The sequence below is a fragment of the Neodiprion fabricii genome, chromosome 1 (assembly GCF_021155785.1).
Source record: "Neodiprion fabricii isolate iyNeoFabr1 chromosome 1, iyNeoFabr1.1, whole genome shotgun sequence".
Taxonomy (NCBI): domain Eukaryota; kingdom Metazoa; phylum Arthropoda; class Insecta; order Hymenoptera; family Diprionidae; genus Neodiprion; species Neodiprion fabricii.
Genome location: NC_060239.1, coordinates 33,774,624 through 33,798,449, shown reverse-complemented (window position 1 = coordinate 33,798,449; position 23,826 = coordinate 33,774,624). Strand labels below are relative to the sequence as shown.

General features: G+C 45.1%; 1 protein-coding gene across 1 annotated transcript in view; it reads right to left on the bottom strand.

The window, feature by feature from the left end:
* LOC124174482 (monocarboxylate transporter 11-like) overlaps nt 1-23,826 on the bottom strand; it is a 74,937-nt gene that overhangs the window by 27,279 nt on the left and 23,832 nt on the right. Inside the window, exons 2-5 of the mRNA XM_046553685.1 lie at nt 22,689-23,049; nt 21,500-21,761; nt 5,277-5,387; nt 3,365-3,538 (exon numbers count right to left, since the gene is read on the bottom strand). Coding sequence (XP_046409641.1) covers nt 3,365-3,538; nt 5,277-5,387; nt 21,500-21,761; nt 22,689-22,847 — 706 coding nt within the window. The 5' untranslated portion in view covers nt 22,848-23,049. The remainder of the gene's footprint in view (nt 1-3,364; nt 3,539-5,276; nt 5,388-21,499; nt 21,762-22,688; nt 23,050-23,826) is intronic.

Genomic DNA, 23,826 nt, shown 5'->3' with positions numbered 1-23,826 from the left:
CTAACTTCTCCTTCAAATTCTCTTTCTATAAATTTGAACTGGTTTTGTATGCACAGGTACTATTCAAATAGATTACAGTACTGCGAATGCAAAAACAAAACGCAACAAATTCTGAATTTTGAAGAGCGAAAAAAAAATCACGTCGTATAATATATACGTGACAGCAAAAAATGGAAAGCAAACATAGATTCGGCACATTAAAGCCTTTATATCTGTAATGTTTTTTTTTTTTTTTAAGAGGATTTCGCTGCAGACCTGTGTAATATATTTCGGTACTCGAGATGTCGCGTTGGCGCCACGCGCGCAGCATCTCGCCACTTTTCGAGGCAACAACCCCTTCTTTTGCCTATGAATTACGAGCGAAATACCGCTTTTGAGATCTCCATCTGTTTTTTAAACGTCATCACGTCTGCCACGCCTCATTCGCAAAACTGTTGCGGGACATTTCAGCTCTACCTTCAACTTTCGAGACAATTTTTTTTTCTGCTACCGAATTTTCTCCTATATTTATTCATATTATGGAACCGAATCCACTTCAGAATAGCTCAGACTATAAGTTTACGGAGCGGCTCAGCGCAAGTGAGATTAAACTGTGGAACAGAGCAGGTGGGAAATCTTGATATACAGGCCGAGGAACATGCACGTACCGAATTACCATGTCAAATGAAAGCAAGAAAATTAAGCTGGACGTGTTAAGTGGCGAAATAGTTCGGCCGAGTGAAAATTAAAGCGAGAGCATAGATCGACCACGGCTTACATAAATAATCTAAGACTAAAGGCGGAAGGCGGGAGGCTGGATGATACATTGAAACTGGTAGATCAGAGACGCGTGCGCATGTATAACTTGCGATGCATATTATATAGGTGGAAAATTTTTCACGTTCCGAGTGAAAAATTGAAGATTAAAAATTCAGATCACTACAGATGCTGCAAGCAGGGCGGTGTTGGCGTATAAAAAATAACCCGGGCCTAAATTTCACTCGCCGGGATTAAAAATTCCTGTGTAAATTTAAAAAATGTATATTTTTCTCTTTCACGTGTATTTCACACGCTGTAAAGTCGACTCGCTTCCCTGCGCACGTCCGAATCGTAACTCGTCGCAACGCTACGCGGAATAGGAAAATATCCGGGTCTGCGTAGAACGCGCGAACACGCGTGTATCCCGCTGGATAAATATTGCCGTCTAGGGACGGTGGTTTTAATAAAATCAGAATACTCGGCGATCGGAACGCCGGCGAATCGGGAACGACGCAACAGCTTATAACGATATCCAAAAGTGTAAGTAGGTCTTGAAGCCGCGAGAATCGGGACAATGAGGTATTGATTATAACCGCGGTCTATACAGACGATATTGTAGGCAACAACAGATGCCCGGCACTTGGCGAGGGGCGAAGAGGGGTGAAAAACCGCCGCGAAGCCGGGACGAATTTCTGATATAGCTTGCGCGGGAACTTTCACCCGCCGACTCTTCCCTGCATTATGGCGAACCGAGCACACATCCTGCATTCGCGTTTCACCAGCTACTTAGAACATAGTTTCCACCTCCAGCGGCGAGCTGGGTAATTGCTTTCTGCCGGAGAACTAACTGCACAGTTATATATATTCGCCAGCGATGCGCTAGTTGAGCTTAAGTTTGTATGGATTTCGATCAGTGCTTTCCATTATTCTTAAGCTCAAAGTACAATACTTGATGGACTCAAGCGATTTTCTCGTACGAACGTCGGTAAAAATGGATCGAATTCAAATTATATTGACCTCCTACTCGACCGTAATGTTAACGTTTTTTGATCTGAAAAGCGGGACGAAAGTAACATGTTATTCCCTTTCAACACGTTTGCGGGAAATTAATACTCTCTTTTTCATCTTGAACTACATTTCTCTGCATTATTGTAAAGTTTCAATAGTATTATAGTTTTCAAACTGATAGATCACATTTACACGTAATAGGAAAACACTTTTCAAATCAACAATGTGGTCAGAGTTGAGTCGGAAATAAAGTCCTACATGTAACACAAGAATAAAAGTCGACTTTATTCCCTTGCAACATAATGTACTATTCTTATTGGTGAACTATCCGTATATTTTACACAATCAAAATCCCTTAACGAGCCGAATTACTATAGTGTAACAATTTTTTCGCCTGCGATTAGATCACTTGATATCGGTTTGTTGAATTAAAACCGAGAGAAATAAAATATCTACGTAGGTCAGCGATATATTTTACACGTCCCATTTTAGTCGTTTACCGTCGCCCTACGCGACGTGGAAGATTTCCCAGCAACGAGCTTAAGCACCGCTCAAGTCCCGGTCAATCTTCGATGCCTCTCTGATCAATAGCTGCCCCGCTATATCGCGGCGCCGGGAGTTGGGTAAGTTCGCGTTACAATCATCCGGGACCCTTTCCAGCAACCCCGACATCCCGCCTCCGCGCCGTCGGCCTCTCTGTGCTTTTCACTCGGCAACTTAGGAACTCGCGGACTCACAAATTCACCAACTTACCAACTTACCGGCTCACCGGCCCCCATCGCTAGCCCGTAATGGGCATTCCATTTCGACCGGTTTCCCTCGATTGTTTAACCCTTACCAATTTCGGCTAGATCAACTGGCATACTTTCGAGTAAATTTCCTATATTTGGTGAAATTTCTCGCATACCTGATCGGTTTTTGTCCTTAGCAGCCGCTATTGGTCGCGTTCATCAACGCGCTTTGGCCAATAACTTCAATATTGGTCCGAACTTGTCGGGTGCAGATGAAAACTGATCGAGAATATCGCCTGCGGGTTTAACGGTCGCTAATGAAAATCTTCCGCTGTTTATTCTCCCGGAGCACAAGCGCTAAAATCTTCCTCTTGGAAATTCAGCTTACTAATTTTTCCATAATTATCAACAGTATGCGCTGTAGCTGCAGGCAAAGCTGTTCAGGGATTTTCTTTCAGTTTCACTAAAATCGTTTGGTCTGGACGGGAGCTTCCATAAGATACCGAGCTAAGTAATTTCGAGCCAAACGAACGTTATCCGTGTTTCTTATTTCCGCTCCCGGCGCTTATCCGACATGAAATGAAAACATAAAATAAAAGTAACAGCCCTGACGGAAGATCAGAGTTCAGTAAGGAACCTATTCTGTTTTTAAAACCCCGGGCATACGGTTCTTGAAAAAACAATGCGCCGCCTACGAATCCACCGGATACTTTATCTCTAATTAGTTCCGCGAAACTTGAAAAAAACCTTCGAGGAAAGAAGATACGTTTCACCTTTTTTTTCGACTGCAAGGCTATTTTTAAATCGACTTTGGCGTACGTGCAACCTTTCAAGCAAGCCGATATACGCTGCTTTGACAATTATACGGTGGTGGTGCAGCCGCTTACCGATATCCATGAGGTGATTTTCGCCGAGATGACGAGCGGCGTAGAGGTGAAGTAGACCGAAAGCGAGTTGCATTCCGGTGGTGAGCAGGAGGGCGAGGAAACCAGCGGCGCAGACGAGCCAGCCCCATCCTCCCTCGGGATAAAAATGCGCCCTCATCCCCGCGACGTCGATCCCTTATCACAGAAATCAATTGTTCAAATTCACATCTGACGGTTTGGCAGATTCATCGCTGCGCTGAAACAGTTCTTGAAGTAAGCACATCGGCTTGAACACACGTAGGTACGCTAAATATGTGCCCACGAAGCGTTAGACAATTTGATAGCAAAATCATCGAGCAAAGCCCCTCATTTTCCACGGGATCGTTAATTATTGGCGGATCGTTGCGGCAATCCGGCAAAGTTGGTCAACGCCAGGATTTAATCATAGGCCGCGTACTGCGTTAATCAGTTACTCCATCGACGCCGGAGAATTTCGATGGAAGTTCGATACCTGGCTGGCGGCGGTGACGCGTGATGTGGTCAGCTAAAGCAATCACCACAGGTGGGGGTTTGGTGATTCTGGTTGGTGGGAATTAGGCCTCATCATCGGGCGCTCTCTGCCGGTAAGATTGACAAAATATGCAAAGTGCGGCAATCACCCTCGACGCTGGCGTTTCGGGGGACCAAATTAATGAACCAGCGGCCAATCGTCTCTAATGGAGGCCAACACCAGACTCGGCGAAATATGCAGATCTGTAAACACGCTTTGAGAAATAAAAAATCGTGGTAATTACTCCTGATGCAAGTCTGCCCAGCTTTGACCAGCCACCGTCGGACGAAACAGCGGGTCCAGTTTTCCTACAAGAAGAGGCGGCTTTGCCGCAATGTGAGAGGGACGCGAATTTCATAAAATATGTGTAACACAGCGCTGCAAGTGCCGACGTAACTATCCTCAATGCAGTCTGCCAAACTCTAACTGTAGCAACGACTTCGACTGACCACCGGTAGCCGCCGAAAGCTCTGAAATTACTCGGAGGTTCCGAGCCAGAGATCTAAGGGGATGGATGGTGAGGGGTAAAGTCGAAAAGAACCTTTCTCACAATCAGATGGACGAGGCAAAGTGCTTTCAAACTTCGCCGAGCCAATTATAATTTTAAACTTGATTTTGCTCATTCATCAATATTGCAATTACACAAGGAGGATACAGAGGGAATCAAATTCTGACTTCGGTATAACCTTCTTACAAATATCGACAAATTTACACGTTGATTAAAACAGCTTCTGGCCTGCAAACTGCATGGAGTATACATATAAATATATATGTATGTATGTTTTTTTTTATATATATGATGATGGGTAACTTTTTTCCACCCCTTGATAGAAATGATTTTACTAAAAACAACCCGACAGTCATTGGAATGAAATATTCCCGAGTACGGTGAATGGGCTGAAATACGTGTCATGTATAATGCATGCACAGCCGTAGGTATTACGTGATGTATTGGTACGGATGACTATATGGAGAGAGTTCTGTTTCTCTGCAGCGACCGCGATGTGCCGGCTGTTTTTGGGATAAACAAGAGGATGAGGCGTGAGAGGTTGAGCTGACGCAGTGGTATAAAGCTGAGGCAGTTGTCGTAAATCAGCCAAGACGCATCTGGAATTAAACTGTCCACCACATGCGCAACGGAGGCCATTGAAATTGTATTTTCCACCGAATCCAGCCAGCAGAACCGTTCCGTTTACGACCCAACCAGAATTGGTCCCAACGAGTCGTGGCAACATGCATAATCAAAATGCCTAAAAAAATTGGTCTACGCACGATTTGACAACACTTCTTGCATTTAGGTACGGAGATATTCTCTCCAGTTGCGCCGGACCTGCACCTGCAAAACCATCAAATTCGTCGTAAAAAGCCAGCGAGATCGTTTACCTGGTCGTCGAAGCGCGGGGACGCAGCGGTGGAGACTGCGGAGATCATCGAGACCCCAGTTGGTGTGCCCTGCTATGCTTTCCTCCACGTCAGCGGAGCGAAGTCGAGGATCTGCAATACGTTTCGGAGCTTAAATATGGTTATTTAAGAATCTTGCATGCCGGTCCGTGACTCTAAATGCGCGATGCATGCTCAATGCGAGGATTCGATTTTCCTTTAAAGCTGAACCGCGGCAAAATTACGCTTCTGAGAGAGCTGAGCACCCTCGTAAAGAAGTAACGAACCCACGAGGCTACGCGCTGAAAGCCTGGTTGGTGTAATATTCACGCAGTAACGATATCCCTGCGACTGAATTCTAAGACCGCGAGTTATGACTGGCACGAAAAGCCATTCTAAGCCTGACCCTTGTTGACCCAGAGAGCTCGTTTGACCCTGACTCCGAAATCAGGCTTATTTTGAAACATTAATGTAAAATTACAGCAGACAAACGCTACATCGACTACAATTGCAGTGTTAATTAATCAGACCTGCAATGGTATGAATAATCGCAATAATCTACGAAAAGAAAATGATAGAAAACTGGTTATTTTCCGGTGAATTATGAATATCGTCCAACAACTCGTAATTACTGGCATCAGAAAATTTTAGAAATGCGGAAGGATGATAAGGTCCGGACTTTTTTCTAACGACCGTTTTAAATGATTCAAGGCAATTTCGAGCCAAGTGGTAGCGTCAGGTAAGTGGCCACTTCAATGCTTTTAGTCAATTGCAAAGTATAGTGGGTATCTCTCGAGTTGAAGTCGGTGGAACGATACATTATGTGAATTGGCGAAATTAACTTCTCCCTTTTATTAAGCTGCAGCTGGGCCTTTTGATACGTATGACTGAATTCTCTGACAGCGACTGACACAAGTACCTCAAAAGCGCCGCTGTGAAGGCTATTCTCATTTGATGAATACACCTTCGTATTCGAGAAAGCTATATTCACATTTCAACGATCCGGTTAACGAACCGTATACAATTTAGCGCCCACGTGAATAACAATAGAAGATCCGTAATAAATTTTACACTTCGGATCATCAGCTCATCGTTAAGCACTATCGGAGTTTCTGGAATCGGAGTTAATGGAAAAATTCTAAAATGTTCTTGAAACTATAAATAATAAAGCCCTGAAACTCAAATTGCTCTGAGTGTTTTCATTTTCTTTAAAAAGGATCTCCTCAAAATAGTTATGATTTCAGACCGTCCGAGCTCCCCCACCCCCCTTAAATCAAATACTTCGTCATAAGGCTCTTCAATTGCTCGTAGCTTTCAATTCTTAGCCACTCGATAGCGTCTTTCCAATTTTCTGATAGGATATATCCTTCAGAGCCACATGTAAGATACAGCACGATCCTTCGGTGTACCACGTTTCCAATCAGTTAATTCAAGGAGCTAGTTGAAGAGTAACATTTTGTAATACTCCTTCGACATCGTATAGTATTTTGGAAAAATGAAACCTCAACTGGCTTTTCAGAGAGTTACAAAGTGTGGAGGGAGGTAATCGGACGACAACGATTATCACGATAACTGTAATAACTCCGCTTATCGGAGCATCTGTAGATTTTTGCTATTCTTACCCTGCACGTCTTCACGTTCACAGGAATAACATATAGAACGGTTACTTTACAGAGATCCAATTTTCCATATCCTCCTCGTTGTCTGTACGCTGGAGTCACGTACCAGACAGCGATGGAAAATAATTAATTAAAAAATTCCGAGCGTATATTTGCGATAGGTACGAATTAGAAGACTCATTTTTACCGCACGTCTTTTTAACAAAGCTCCTGCAGTCCAGGCGCGTTTCGAAAAAAGACTGTGAAAGAGGGGGGCAAAGGTCGTTACCGTACGAAATTTATAAATATTCAACAAGACTACGTGTGCCGAGGTTTTGGGTGTTCCGCATACGAATACTGCGAGTTGTTCCACTTGCTTCTCCATCATCCGCAGGGTCGATTCGGTTCGCTAGAGCGTCCACTGTGCGCTACCTGAGTCGCCTCTACGTTTCGCGTATCAGTCTTGAGCCTCCCGCGATTTCCCAATCACATATCGATTCCTGACTTGATGTACAAACGCTCTGAAATTCCAATTTTGCACCGCCGTTCGCACTTCCGCATGATAAGCACGAAATTGCAATTAAAGTCAACCCAATAGACCGATATACTGCTATTTCGAGAGCTCTTCAATCCTGATGCTTTGAATTTTTCACAACCCAATTTTTCCCCTATGCCGGAAACGGGAGCCATTTAAGCAGTTCTCCCATCTCATCTCTTTCTCTCCTTAATTCTCTCTCGAGGCATACTGTATTCGGTGAAATCGATACCTGAACGAAGAATTACCGCGAAGATGGAGAATAAAAATAATTAAAGAATCCTCCGGCTTTCCTCTGGCACCGGCTTCGTACTTGAAGAGTCTTCTTTTCACCACGAACATCTCAACGATTCCTTTCTGTCCTTGACACCGCTCTTACTCTCTTCGCCAATCCATTCTAATTTCTTCTCCTTTCATCACTGACTGTCACCTTGAACTGATTTCGAATCACGAGTCAAGCGGATCGTATCCGCAATAGACAGAGACCGGACTGCTGTTTCACAATGATCGATCAATAGCGCAACTTTGATAATATATTGCGATGTCCTTGCGAGCGGGAACGAACGCTTCTTCGTACACGTGGTGGATAAAACCCGTGTAAACTATAAAGAAAGCGTAAAGCGTTGCTAATGTCGCATCATCCAAGGCCAGGTTGTACTCAAAGGGAAAGAAATACGCGCACATCGCGTGTCGTGTAACACGTATAAAGGTGCGGAACAAAGTGGCAAGGTACATTCACATTGAAAAGTCGAATGCGGCCGGAGAACACGGAACAAAGTCGTAAAGTCGTACAAATGGAGTGTAGCGCTGCAGTTGAAGGCATCGGCGTGCATTTTCAGCGTCGTGTTTTTTCCCTCATTTTCTAACTCACCATTTTCCAGTCGCATTGCGCTCACAGGTCCGCTTAATACGCACGTACGTATGTACCTACATCATCAATCCTCGAGTCCACGCGGCCGTAACGACGCGAATAAAATCCGCGCTTAGCAGATTGGTATAGTAGGGGACGTTTTCCAGTGGGTCGTCCGAAAATGTCGAATATCCTACCGGGGTGCGATGGCGGGTTGCGGATGATTTCGCAACGGATACTGTGCACCGCATCGCGTATATGTGTGAATATTTTACACTCCGAGCTGTCCGTCTCCGGATGGCAGCCGGCAGGCACCGAGCAGTGAAACCGAAATATCGACATTCGCCCGGTTTCCGGCTCGCGTTTTGACGCGCGTCCGTAACACGTCTTGTGGGTGTACCGATTATTCCAAAGTTTACTTTTATACCAACTACTCGGCTGACTAAGTCGCGAATAAAATATGCCCGAATCGTGGTCTCGGCTCGCTTTAACCGCGTGTGGCATTCTGTTTCACCTGTCGACTTGGACACGGATCGCCTGCTGATTTGTTCAGGTGCAGGAAGAAGGGCGAGAGCTTGCGAAAGGAGCTGACGCTCCGGAATGCCCTGAGTGACTGGATCTCTTTCTTTCTCTTTCTTTTTCTCTCGTCGAATTCTATCGCTCATGGATTTGCCCGTTTAGCAAATCGCATCGCGCGTTCGTACTGAAAACTGGAATAAGAAGTTCTCGGCATCTGATATTCTGATTGGTTGTACCAAGAAAGTAAAGCACCTTTCGTTCTCAATTCACATATTGTGTAATTCACTTACAGACGTTGCGAACTCGGAACGCTCGCATCTATTAGTTCAAAATCTACACGATCCTGAAGCTAACTGTTGTAAATCTGAGAAGCAAGTGATTTGACGAACTTAATGAGAATCACTTTCAGTTAACAGAAGCAGCAAACGCGGACTTGACTGTAATGAACTCGATGACCTATTACGATAGTATCTTGAGCTTGACTGAATTTTTACAACATTGCTCACCATTCCGTTCCAATTTTTATTTTTTTCGGCTTTCCCACTTGACTGTAAAAGTTATACGTGTAATCGATAAAACAAGAATTACTTGAACACGCTCAACAAAAGCTATAGTCTTGGATTGAAAAGGTTTGCGTTGGCATATATTATACTTCACTGTTTTTCTTTCGGTAAATTCCGAGTTTCCTTCGCACGTGAAAAGTCGTCTACGTTTCTTTGACAAGATCTTTCAAGATCTCCGGAATACAGGTAAGAAACATTTCTTCTTCCAATATACGCGCAGATGAAAAGAATATCTTCAAACGGTGATTAAAAAAGGATTTCCTCTGCCTTTCTATGACTCGAAATCCTTTCTTTCTAGTCCACCGCCTTTTGCAAGACTCCCGGTCCCAGTCGAGCTTTGAGTTTCAATTTTCCTTTGTACCGCCAGCTTTTCCGAGATACAAGATCCCGTAGGTAAGATCTCTCCGAAAGCATCCCTCGCAGTACATCCGAAGCTAAAGAACCTTCGCGTACCAGACCATGTCTGACAAAGCGCAAGAAGATAACTTATGACCTAAAAAACTGCACACCTACATTATTCACCGAATATAAATCATCTCGCGACGAGGTCTTGCGGCAGATTTAACTACCAGACGGTAAAACGTAGGCGCATATCTTGATTGATTAAAACATCGAAAAGCCCGCAAATTCTAGCGCGACGCACGCGGTGACTTCGGGTTAAGCGTCTGTGTGCAGAACAAGTTTCCAAACCCACGATAAGCAGTCCGCAAATCGTATTTGCGGTGAGACCCTGCGGTACAAGGCCCGCACGGAATGCTACCGGGGGATGAAGAGTCAGGGGATGAAGCGGTGAAAGAGGTCGACGATCACAAGCCGGCGGGAAGCTGCAAGCCAGCCAAGAACCGCGTGCAAGTTCTCTCATCTGGGAGACCGAGACGCCCACGCATCTCGTCCACCCCCGAGGCCGCCCACGCGACGGCGATCATGCCGGGCACATACATACAGATGTTATCCCCGCCCACGGGAGTCGCGAATTTAATTTAGATCCAAAACGTCGCGAACTGATTCCCGGCCGGCCGGTCTTGCAGCAAAACGCGATATATCGCGGCGGCCCCGATCGATAGACAATATCCCGGAACTACGGGGGCGGATTACGCTTTCGGCTAATAGGCCAATTACTGGCCCTCCGCGCCGCTATTTATTCAGCACCGTAGCGACGAGTCGGTCCCTCTGATATCATATACGCGGGCCCTGCTTCTTGCCCCGGACTTTGCGTACCGGTAATAATTAGGATCGCTATCCGATAATGGTCTTCGGGATTTCCGAGGAACCGCCGCGTCTGATCTCGACTCCGCGGCGTATCCGGTTCGTACGCCTCGGGGAGTCCCCGCGGTTGATGGCGAGCTTTCCGATTTCGAGAAATGAGGACGCGATTTTTTCTTTTTTTAACTCCAACTATTATTTTCTTCCGTCATCCAGCGGTTTTCTTTCATCGAACGCCACGTCGCGTCGCTTCGTCAAGTACGCTCGAATCGGACACTCGCTGTTCAGCGCGTCGGTCAAATATTATTATCTATCTTGAAACTTTTGGCAGAATGAAATGTTCGTGATTGATTATTAGAATGGAAGAGCAAGACTTTCGCGGAAGGTATGGGAACGTTGTGTTATTCTGGAAAACAAAAGAAATAAAGAAAAATAGTATCTGGAATAAATTTTTGATAACAAATTGAAGAACAAAGTTTCTCACGATGTGAGCCAAAAAAAAATAAAAACAGAGCCTTCGGTAAATTATAAAATAACGTTAATAAAAAACTCCATTTTCGACTAGGAATTAAAAATTTTGTAATACTTGACTTGATTTTGAAGAATTCTTATCAGATTATAGCGATTGTATGCTCTGGAAGTAGCTAATTGAATCATATGTCAGACAGGGGTTGTTGAAGAAATTAGAAAAAAAATCCTGCGCTAATTTCGACAAATACTTTCACATAAATAATTCTAGGGTACGTGAAAAATTTCAATTTCAGAGCTAGACGAATAGCTCGTGAAATACTCCGTATGAAATGAAAGTTGCGAGTTTCTTGACGCTCTGCTCGAATCCGATCCTGCAGTTGCGTCTCGACGTGGCTCAAGTTCGATCAATTTTCATGCGCGAATCACTTCAGGAATCAGTCCGATAAATGAAGAGGCCCGAGGATATCCCTAAATCTTGCACGCAATCTTCTTCTTTTCCCCCTTCGCCTCACGGCCAACCGTCAAGCCGTCCGCGTCACCATGAAGATAATTCCGCCTCGTTCCCCCTTTCTAGTGTTCCGCCATAACCACCCCCCAGAATTCGTCGTCACAAATGCCACAGGCACAAGAGCGTGATGTCTACCACCTCTGCATTCGTGGGAATTGCAGCCGCAGTGGTGGTCGAATAGCCGATAGCCTGCAGGATTTGGAAGGACTGGACTGGCCGAGATAAAACGCGTCGAGCATCACAAAAGTCCGTTCTCAACAAAGTCATCTAAATTTTCGGTGAATGAAATGCATATATTTTTACACGTGTCTAGATATATCTATTCGTGAATTCGAAGGCTGTATCAGTCACGCGCGGATATCGAACTAACGGATTGATTCTAAACTATATTACATACTTGTGATATAAATATACGGCGAGGAACGCACTGGAGAACAAGTTTCGATCGGTCACAAAGTGCAAACCTGAGTAATTTCAAATTTCTCCAGGGGATGATTGGGGACGATGGTTTTTTTCTCCGTTTTGTACGAACCTTATTAGGAAACTAGGCTACCGTGGTTGAAAATTTCAATTTTCACACAACGTACTGCCGTGGAGGTGAATTTGGAGAGACGAGAAAACCCTCTCGCCGAAGCTCTGCAAGCTGAGAAAATCATTTAAATAACCACCCTCGAGCAGCGATGGAAAATTTGTTTTTCTCGCAGTATGCAGGGATTAAACGAAATAATTGAAAGACGATCTTTTTATAAATTCTACTCCAACCCCTCGGGACAATCGTTCCAGACTTTTAACGTCACATCGATGAGGGACAAACATATTATACGCGTTCGTGCTTGCTCAACGGAGAAAGCTTTTCGACCGATCGCGGAGCGCTCTTATTTTTTTATACGTATATGGGAGCCCTTCGTTCATTTGTTTAACTTGTTATTTATTTTATCTTATTTCGATTTGTTTCGTAAAATTTGCTCGACCCTCGGAACTCGGCTGTTCCAAGCAAATGTTCAGTGTTTTACTTTTTCACATTCGAAACAGCATACATACATATTCATACAGACTAAACCGACTTCACCCCTGCCGTAATATTTGCGTGTCAGTTACAAGACCCCTTTTGGGCAGAATTTGTTTGTATCGTTTCATCAACGAATCACCCTCGTCACGATTGAAGCTGAAATAAATACCCCTAGTGGAACATCTCTTTCCACTCGATTTTCCGTGGACAAAAGTAAAATTTCATCAATAAATAACAAATTGGACGTTATTTTGCACAACGAACAAAATTCGCCTCCGATGTTACCGTCATTATTTCAACGAGTCCGGTTCGATTCTCTGGAAGTATTTCACTCCGGTGGCTGCAGATGCCATCGCTGGCCAAAGGCCAACCGATTGAACCAACACGATGGTATTATACTGTCAAAGCGGCATTACCCTGAAATTTGCGAATTAAATTCTGCATTCGAAGCGTACGATATTACCGCGCGATGCATTCACGTCGCGTGAAAAGATTAAAGGTATAATATCCGTCAATTGACGAACGTACAAAAACAGGTAGCTGAGAATTATCTATAAAAAAGAAAAGAATTTCGCCGCACGGGTCTCGCAGGTTTCGAGGACGCTGCAGTTAAGGGGAAAATAGTTTCTCAGATCAGGAAACCCCATACGTCACGTCTTGTGCAAAGCACGATTTCCCCCCGCTTCCTCAGCCGGAAGCTCCTAGCGAGAAAAATGATCCGCTTAGCGAGAAAAGAAATGCAATATTCGTAATTACCGCAAGTAATGATAGCCATGAGAAAAAGATAGTCGCGGTCGAAAACGGGAGCTCGGTAAGCTTTGTAATCATTGCGGTACTTCGCGTCGGGGAAATTGAAGCGGAAGACTCGAAGGAGGGAGTGTGACGAGGGAATAGTCGGAAAAAAGAAGAAACAAATACTAGGTATCCAGGATTCGAGGGCGAGAAATTTTAATGGCTTTGCTGCTCGAGTGCAGCAGATTATTAAATCAGCGGGATAGGATGTTCACCCTCTCGTCACTAGGGGATCAACTTATACTTCACAGGCGTAGATGCAGCTCATCTCCGGATGTCGGGTGTGCAAAATTATTGCCTCGTAAGACTTGGAAGAACTTTTATGGATAATAAGCCGCGGACGGTGAATTTGAGAGAGTCAATTATTACTGCTCAGGAACAATTAAGCCAAAATGACTTTTTCCGGCTAAACTGCGAGCCTCCCCCGCCTTTCAATCCCCTCCCACGCGATTCTAAATTTTATTAAAATCTCTGCGCCCGCATTTCGAAGTATAATTTACACGCTCTTCGTGATTCTGACGTCACTTCGGCTCCTCTGGATTCAGCCAGGAATCATTATTAATTCCGACGGTTGTCTTCGTCGATCTGCTCTTAACCCGATCCGCGTCGTGTAGGTGTTACTGTGAGTTATAACTGCGTCGGTTCTGGAGGTTTACGGTCTCGGTGATAAACCGCAAGAAATGAAAAGGCAACTGGCGTGCTCGATTTTCAATAACTCGAACATTATATCGCTCTCTTCAGAGAGACCACAGTCTGGAGGAACGTGCGAAAAACTCTGACAAACGAGCTGTGGATCAATTTTATTACTTATGTCACCGAAGCTTTTCTCGGGCAACAAAAATTCAAGTGCCGTCGCCTGGCAGACGATGGCTCTGGGAAACTTATGCAAAGGATTTACCGTCTCGAATATACCGAGGGTCCAAGATTATACCGCAGACTCGTCGCCATGTGCTCGAAAGGAAAATGAATCAAGCTCAAAGAGAAGCTTCGGCGGGATTCCTAAAGTCCATAATCTCCGAGGAATTTCAACCCTGCGCGAAAATCTCCTGTTTGTCATCTATCGACGTGCAGGGGATCTGGACTAATATTTGATTTTAAACTTATTCCAATATTTTTTCGCATCGCTCGAAATTGCAGCTTGTTTCTAGCTATGAGGGTGCCTGAGTTGATAGAAAAAAACAGAGATAGCTTGAACGCCTCATATTCGTTATGCAAATTTAGCAACAACCGCAATGCAGAAAAAATTACAATCGCTGAATAGCGTAAAGAGAACTGGAAACGATTCCGGAGGACGAAGGAACGACGAAAGGAGGAAATTCGGGAAATCCGGCGAGGCAGAAAAACGGGGCCACTCCGTAAGGAGGGAAAGTGAAACACAAGAACTCCCTAAAGCTGCAGGAGCGTAAAAAGACGGCAACAAATCCACCGACCGGGGGTGAAAGTCGCGGGGGTTGCGGTGACCCGAGTTCGCCCACGTCGGAGCTCAGTTGGAGCCGAGAGTTGAGACCTGGAAGCGGACACCAGCCGCAGGAGACCGACGCAACTCGACGAGTATATCCGCGACAAGAGCCTGGAAGCAAACTCGAACCAACAACGAACAATGTTGACCAAGTACCCGTAGCAGCAGCAGCAGCAGCAGCAGCAGCAGCAGCCCTTAGCGATAATTAAACCAGAGTAGCAAAGGTGCGTGAGTAACTATTTTGCAGGAGGGTCATGCGGAAGCGGCCTCCAAATTCTGCCCCATTTCCCTGCAATTTCTTCGTCAATTACGCAGCGAAGCGTCGCGTTCTCGAACCCCGGTTCCCCCTTTCATTGGAACCAGCTGGAAGTTGCAGGTACGAAGTGGAATGCAGATACGCAAATGACTCCGCAAACCGCCGTAATTCAGGTCCTACGGAGGAAATCGTTTATACACCGTGCAGCACTAACTCATCGAGGCGGAACTGAACAGCTGCGGGCAAACCGCAGCCTGCAGTGATATCATTGCAATTCGCACCGAGTTCTAGTTTTGCTATTATACCAAACATCTTACTTGCCCGTATTACGTGTCAAAATGTCGTTTCTCTAACTATCAGTTACGTACAACGTTCCAACGTTGCTACATCGTCGTCCGGACGAACGATGCTTGCTTACAATTTGCGAAATGTAAATTGAAGGTTAACATCGTTGAAGGAACAGTAATATGAGACCTGGTCAATTTTGAAAGCTATTAAACGCAGACGTGAATGAAAAAATAAATAAAAAAACAACCCCACCGAGCCTGCGAATTATTTCCACGAGTGTACCCACACCGCACACTCGCAGCTGGCCGCCGAATATTCTCGCTGCAAATTTTTCACCGCTGTTTATTGGCTCGAAAGAACGTAAAACATCGAAAATGGAATAGATGCAGCTGGTTGCGGTATCATAGATATGCACGCATGCACAGATAGGTACGAACGTAAAGGCAGGAGTACCGTGCATATATGTAATTGCGGCGAAAACTTGTGTACCGCAAAGTCGTATATCACGTGAGTTCGTCGGTGCTCGTGGATCTCGAGACACGTGCGAGTGTGCAGGTTGTGCAGTGGCCGAGGAATGTATGCGGATATCCAGGAACCTGGGCGAGAGCAGCATCCGGGAGACACACGTGTGCACGGAGCTTTACGCGAAGCGTACACACCGCGCGGTGTGTGCAAGGCATGTACACATCCGAATCGCGCATGCATACTGAATATTGAATGTCCCTGCACTCCCTTTCCAAAGGGCATCGGCTGCCGGCGCTAATTGAAAGGCAAACGGCGCGCAGCCGGACGGAGTGCGATACAATTTTCCCGTACTAATACGAAAGGATGATCGAGCTTTTTTCATTAATCCGAGTCTGCATCGCGAACGGAAATCATTGAGCATGGCCGGACTCGGCTCGGAAGCGAGGGGAGTTTGGAAGGGAATATTCCTTGACAACAAACAGTTAATACGTATCGGCGGAAAATTAGCTTAAGCCTGAATTAAAACTGGATTAAAACTGAGGAGCTTTCGGGGCTGAGACGCCGGCTTAGGACTGCTGAGCTTGCAGCCCGCTGGACCCCAGCTGCTGCTTCTGCTGCCGGGGAATCTCATCCTCCCAGCGACCCTCGATCCGTGCGAACGAGGGAGATCTTTACCTATATCGGGGAATTTTCCCCGGGGTATAAAGTCCTAATGAGATGCTCGAGAGGACTGCGTCTCACCGTCTGTCATTCGTTTTTTTTTCCAGTTTACCTTCCCGGCGAATGCTTGAACTTGAGCGATCCATTTATCCTCGTCAAAGAGAATCCGGACACACCGAGTTAGTCAATGCGGAGCTCTATGACTGCGGATTAGACCGCGTTAATGTGCTGTATAAAGAGACGTGGGAAATGTATCATAAATTTATGAATTTGTCGATACAGCTTTTTCCAATTTGCCCATCAACTCTTTTTCAAATATTTACCAAACGCTTCGAATTAGTTTCAGAATTTCAATTCAAACCGCACATGCTAAACGACGCGCAATTTCTCTTTTTACAAATGAATACGGCAAAGAAAGAGGTACAGAATGAAAGAATACTAAAAACCTATCTCTATTCAAGCAGAGTTCATTCCATTTCAGAAAATATTTTCTTCATACGCGACATGATATACGGAGAAGAATTTTTCTCGAAAGCTCGCGCTGTGCGATATTGAACGTGGATATTTTCCACAGTACAAGGCGCCGAGCCCCGGTATCGTTGCAGATAATTTATCATCGCCAAGATCAGCCCCCCCCCCCCCCCGCCGTTTAAATTCCATTCACCTTGACAAATGCATACCGAATTCGTGGCATTTTCTTTCGTTCCGTCAGCTGCATGCCTTCCTTTTTGTCTAGATGAAAAAATTCGTCCACGAAAAACGGTATGTAAGAGGGAAAGACGGATCTCGCTGATACTTCACATTCGTTTGACGAACTTAGCTTCCGCCACGCTTCACTTACTCGATCTTTTCCGTAGGTACGTATGCACGCGAATACTAGACAAAACTACGCAGACGTTTGCGAGCAAACAAGATCGAAGTCGAACATGACAAGTCTACCGTGCAATTGGATAACAGTAATCAGCTGCAGAATCCCTGCCGAAAGAATAGGTGGTGAATGTTTATTTATCGTGTATCGCAAGTAGGTATCAAACGTAATTCTATATTATAAATGGAATCGGATGGCGCTGGTATTTGGCGAATATTATTCCTTCCCACAGACTTGTTCAAGCTAAATTCAGCAGTCCGAGGTAAAATTTCTGCTACACCCGAACCGCGCTCGGCCTGAATTTGGCTGTTAAAAATCCGCGCATCGCAAGACACGCGGATTCATATTGTTGAAGAAATTTGATTAATTATCAAACGGGCCCCGGATGTCGGGCGTGCGTTAAACTGTGGGTAAGAAGGTACCTCGTTTGCAACCACCGGGTCGATCATAAATTTAGAAGCACTCGAGTGATATTCCCGAAGCAGGTAATTCACACTGCTCAACCCCTGCGATGGAGCCTGCGATGTGAGGGATGGTATACCTAATGACGTAGTAAATAATTCAATACTTGGGAAGAGAACGTACTTGCGCGATTGCGCGCCTAGTCGCGATAAAAGCTAAATATTCTTAGGACAGAGCTCTGCAGAGCGATGCAAACGCGAAATTACTCACGACTGCGTATGGCCGACTGTTTCAAATCCTTGAATCAATTTCGGCGAAATACATACGCGGTAGGTTTGTATCATATACTCGGGGAACTGCAGAGAACGAGAACCAGAATCACCGTGGTACCCAATCCCCTAAATTTGACCTCCAATTCGCGTGCCTTCGGGTTTTTGCCGGTCCGTCATATTGCGCCCAGCCCCAAAACCCATTGTTTATTTCTTGTCGCTATTCCCTTTGTTTCATTGTATCCCGTGCAGCGCGGGGGCGAAGAGATTCGACTGATCCCGGTGGGCCAGAATACGAAAAGTACCGAGCTACGAGTGTGCGTTCCAAAACGACTGAATTAAAGACCATTGTATGGCTAAATGGGCCGCGCGGTGGAGGGGGGAGGGGGCGGGGGGACACCGAGGTTCATTACGGTATGAATTAATTTTCCCGCCCGTCACCGGCTGCCCTTTTGGCTCTGAAATAATTCGCCCCCCCCTGTAAACGGTGCATCCCTGTCACGATCGTTTATTGGCCCGACTCTACCGTCACTTGGAGACAGAAGTTTCGTTTTCAATTTCGTGGTAGTTTGTCAAACTGGCAAATACTGAAAGATTCGATTTATCGTGCAATTGAATTCAAGGAACTATGTATAAATGTAGTTTTTTTTTCTTTGGCATTGAATTGGGATTAGAAAAATACAATCTTCGTCGAAAATATCCGACGACAAGTTTCGGTAGCTTGGGTGAAAATTTATTAATTAGTTAATCATCGGAATAAAGTTATATACCGCAAGTTAGAAGGAAAGCTCGACGACGGCGTACCCTTATTATCTGTTCGAAATTTATGTGATCCGCGGCTAAGCCACCTTACATAGGTATACACCTACCTGCATACCTATACATATATACCTACGATGTCACGGTGAAAAGTCGAAAGATGTAAGCTAGGCATTTATTAAAGTTAAATGCCGGTTAAGTTGAACAGCTCAGCAGTTAATTGATTGTGGTTCATTTATTATTTGTTACATGCACGACGTGTATTGACGCACCACTGTTCCGCTGACGTTATTTCTGTGGCGTCATTTTCTGCGCTATAATCGAATCCCAGGGTTATGGATTTCAGAGTTTTATATACCGGTTGATAGAGAATCTATTGCGAATTTCACGAGAAACAATTACCTCGCACCTGCAGCGCTGCAGTTCCAGTTACGGAGGTGATGTAACGCTAATGGGATTTCAATAGCACACCGTGTCTAGTGTACCATGGCTTTCCTGCAGCGCCAGGTTCGCTCTCTACTCATTTCACTACCGACCTGTACAACGTTTCACTGGAATTTCATCCAATTTTATTATCATTCTTTCTCATTATTATTAACTCGTTGCAGGCTCATCGGAGCGAAAAACTTCTCTGTATGCCCATCACCATTAAAAGTTATCTCCGAGCCGCAAAAAAACCGAGTGCTGTAGATGATAGAGATACTTTTTGCACGGGGAATCGATCCAAATTATGCGTCGTGATAATTTGCTGGCGAATTTTTTCCTCGCGCCATCAGCTAAGCTTCGTCAGCTTTGTCTTATGTAGCTTAAAGTCTTTAAAATTAATAGAACAGAATATTTTCTCATGCGTTAATTTTCGAGTCTACGAATACGAACAAAATTCTTCGCTGCGCCCCGCGGGAAACCATCTCTGAAATTCAAGACAAGTAATATTTTACACGATAAGGAGTAATTTCTTTTGTCTGGAATTGAAGTTCGCCCCATGAAAAAGGAGGAGTAAAAAGAAGCAGACTCATTTTACGTACGCCATAAAAATTTCAGGTCACCGTATACCTCGGTTCTATGTAACGACAGTGCGTACAAATTGAAGGGAGCCAGTGCAGAACAATATCTTGAGGATATCTCTCATCACACCGCCATTTTGGGTTAAAATCGATTTACGTTCTTTCGGGAAAAGCCGCCTGGCACATGCGGTAGCTAATGAATAATGCCCGAAGTTATTCCGCTCCGTGAGAATACGTCATTAAAACAATGCAATTCCATTCCCGAGAGTCCGCACCCTCGCTATAAAATAAAACTAACGGGGGTCTACTGAAGGAAGAATGGTCCCAGATATCTATTCTGTACACATAATGTCTACAGTGTATTTTTCTCCAAGTCCGCACGATGTTGGCATTTTCACTTGCTGGGCTGAGTTTTTATGCAGCTGTATTATAAAACCGAGTGTATAGCCGTCAGTTTCACTTCTCTCCCCGATCTCGAAGCTGAAGCTGGAAAAAAGAATTATTCTTCCCCGCTGCAGAACTTCTACCTTGAGTCTCTTTCTTTCAAATTTATTATTCTTGCGACCCTGAGATCGTCCTCGATTCGCATAGCTCTAAAACACGCGGGATCCGCGATCCCGAAGACGCGTTCTGGAATCTGGACTCTCTTCCAGCCGCAATAGGGGTGAAGTGAAAACGATCATGCACAAGTCAGACGTACAGCGCGAAGGGTGCGGATGCGAGATTCTCTTGCGGCTATATTCAGGGGGTGATCGTGATTTCTTCTGGCTCATGTGGCTGATTGTACAATAAAGCGACACCCTGAAACTTGCTACGTTGAAAAAACCATCAAACTTTATGACCAATAACTGCAGGCTTTACCGCGTCGCATTCTCCGGGTATTTTGCGACACCTTTCCCTACGGGGTTTTTCGCCCTCCCTTTCACTAACACCTCTCGGCTTGCATGGAAAACGTCTCGACATGCCAACCCGTCGATGCGTTGCGTTGACTTGACGTTGTGTACGCGTACTGCAGGAAATTACTAAAGCCCTCCTCATTTCACCCGTCTATTATCTTCCGGTTGCCTCGGGCGACTGTCGCTCGTTTACCTCTTTGGATGCGCAATCATGACTGCACGCTCATCTTCGTTTGTCCGTGCCATAAACGCTGGATAACCGATGTGGCATTTTTGATGAATCGAAAAAAATTCCTGCTGCAGTTTGCTCGAAGAGAGAGTCGGTAATTATTCGATGGGTTTGTTTCCGCCTGAGGTTATTCGCATTTTATCAAACTAAGTGCATCTCTGTAACTTTGGACTGGAAGAAACAAGCTCTTCGCGGAGCGCGAATCTTTTAGCTCCTGCGGCACGTCAAGTATCAGCTTTAAGCCCAGCTCCAACGTTTTTTAGGGAGATCAATCAATAACTCAGAAAACCGAAGATTCTATAGTTCGTCGGTACGGGATTGTCAGTCTTTCATGCGTTCGGAATTGCACGATTGATTTTGACAGTTCGTTAATTTTGGTACATCGAACACGTCACGTATTTTTGATAAGTTGATCAAATACACTAATTCGCAACATGCGTGCGACGTGAAGTTTACGACAATAACGAGCCTAGGATGAAAAAAGTGGCTTCAAAGTTTCTCCAAAATCTGACGAACTCTTCACCTCAACGAGTCAAAAGCACGTTACAGCTTTCGAATAATTTGAAAACGAATCTCTTGGGGACAAAAGTAATATTTCGATATAATATGGGGGTAAAACTCACCCCTGTCACCTCTGTAATCCACGCCTCTGTCGTTTCTGTAGTGATAGGAACCATTCCTTTGCGGAACATGAGTGCCGTTCTGTTCGTCGTGGTGATTCGGCGTGTAATACTGGGGATGCTGATGCGTTTGTTGCTGGTGCTGCTGGTGCTGTCGGTGGTGTTGTTGCAGCAACAGTTGTTGCTGATGCTGCAGATAACTGGCATGAATTGGGTTGTTGACGGGATGGCAGTGTAAACATCGACGTGGCGTCTCGACGGGTCCCTGAAAGAAAATGAGATGCCACCCCGAGTCAGCGAAAACGGCCAATTATCCATAGCTCGAAAGCATCTTCTTGATTGATCAAATTCAAGAGAGAACGAACCCTACGATATCGATTGTCCTTTGATCGCGGGAACAATGAGAAATAAAACTTGGTGCAATTTTGCGAGCTCAGACTGCGTAGGGAAGATTTCGTAATTAGCCATCAACAATGGCGAAGGGAATTTGACGGGATTAGACATTTTTCATACCTCTGACGCGGAACGTTTTAGGGTAATTAAAAATTTGTCCCCTTTTACGCTTGCAGGCAGTTTCTTCATTCCCATTTTTTACGTCCCTTTGTTTCGCATCTTATAGTTTCCAATTAGCGGGGAAAGCTTTGTGCAGCCGTTGAATTAAACCATCTTAATTATCGCGTATCTTGAGTAGACATTGCCTGTACACATATACCCACAATCTGCAAACGGTGGGTAATTAACGTTGGGAAATTATACAGAAATCGAAATAACCCCATTTACGCGGAGTATTTGCATTCGCATTTCGCATTGCCAACACAACTAACCGACACGTTCACCGGCATCGACCTAATTGCAACGGTGCTCTCAGGCATTTCTATAGGATGCAGGGTCACCAGTCGATGGGCAAGGAAAATTCCTTGGCACTGGAACATAAGAAGATGCCTCCGCCGGCATCGATTCGCTCTGCAGGGGTCTAAACTGGCGGAAGAACGAGCTGGAGGGATAGCAAAGGAGAGAAAAAGAGAGAGAGAGAGAGAGAGAGAGAGAGAGAGAGAGAGAGAGAGAGAGAGAGGGAGAGTTCACAGGTTTCCAAGTTGTGTGAGTTCTGAGTTCGGAGTTTAGAATCCAAGGATGGAAGTTGGTAAGGTTGAGAGTTCGGAGTTCAGACTTATTCGACTACTAAAGCACCCACCTGAACAGAGTGATGGGATCGAAGGGAGCGCAGGGATCCGGTTGGATGCAGCGAAGGTACGCTGCCCCCAAAATTGGTGCCACTTGGAGCTCTGCAACAGCCCGCAGGAGTCGACCATCCACCAGCAGCGATCGCTTCTCCGTAATCGTTGACCAACATGATCAGCCGCTAGATCATGGTATTGAATCTCTTGATATTACCAATCACTTTTGCAAATCGCTGCCAAAGATTTCACGGCAGCGTCGAGCTGCATGACTGCCGTGCCGGATTTAGTCGATTCGATTGTATATATATATATATATATACGTATATGGGTGTATGCTGTCACCTAGCGGCGTACATTCGGCTCCTCGGTGATCGTCTGAAACACAAATATTTGCGAGAAGATTTAGAAGCGTGATATAACGCTGGCGATATTTTTTATTTCGCACTTTTTTACGATTGAGAGATCGACTGAGGCTTCAGCGTCGCTTATCGCACCTTTGCGACGTCGCCTTTTTCTTAACGAGAACCTCCTCTCGCCGGGCAAGGATTCTGGAGACGATTCTAAATTATGCAAATAGCGAAACCCCCCTCTAATCCCTGACCCACAAGATGGCGGACTCGCGAGAAATATACCGAGATCACTAAATTAGACCGTTGGCTCTCCGCTGGGAGAGGAGTCTTCGATAAATAAAATGTTTAATATACAATCTTTATTAAGACGTGACTCAGTTTTCCCGTGCGTAAGTATATCTATACGTGTACTGTAATATACCACTGATAAACAATGCCAAGCCGCTGGCAATTCCACAATAATGGCAAATATATAACGTCGAGAGGAATTCGAAGGCAGCGTTGGCTAAGATGGAGATGTATTCTTTCAATTTCAGTGTTCCTCATGGTGGTTGGCAGTCCTCAAGATCATTTCCATTACCGCTCCCTTTCCTCCGGAAATCGGGCATTCCGGAATCGAGGGAAAAGACAATTACGCTCCTCTTTTCTTCTTGTTCTTCTTCGTCTTCGGCATTGCCATTTCTGTGCTTCCTGGTCTCGTTTACCACACATACCTATATCCGCGGGTCTATTAAGAGTCTGGGTCCATTGGCAAAACCTCTTTCAAGCCAAATATAACCGCGGAAATTTAATCACACGGACT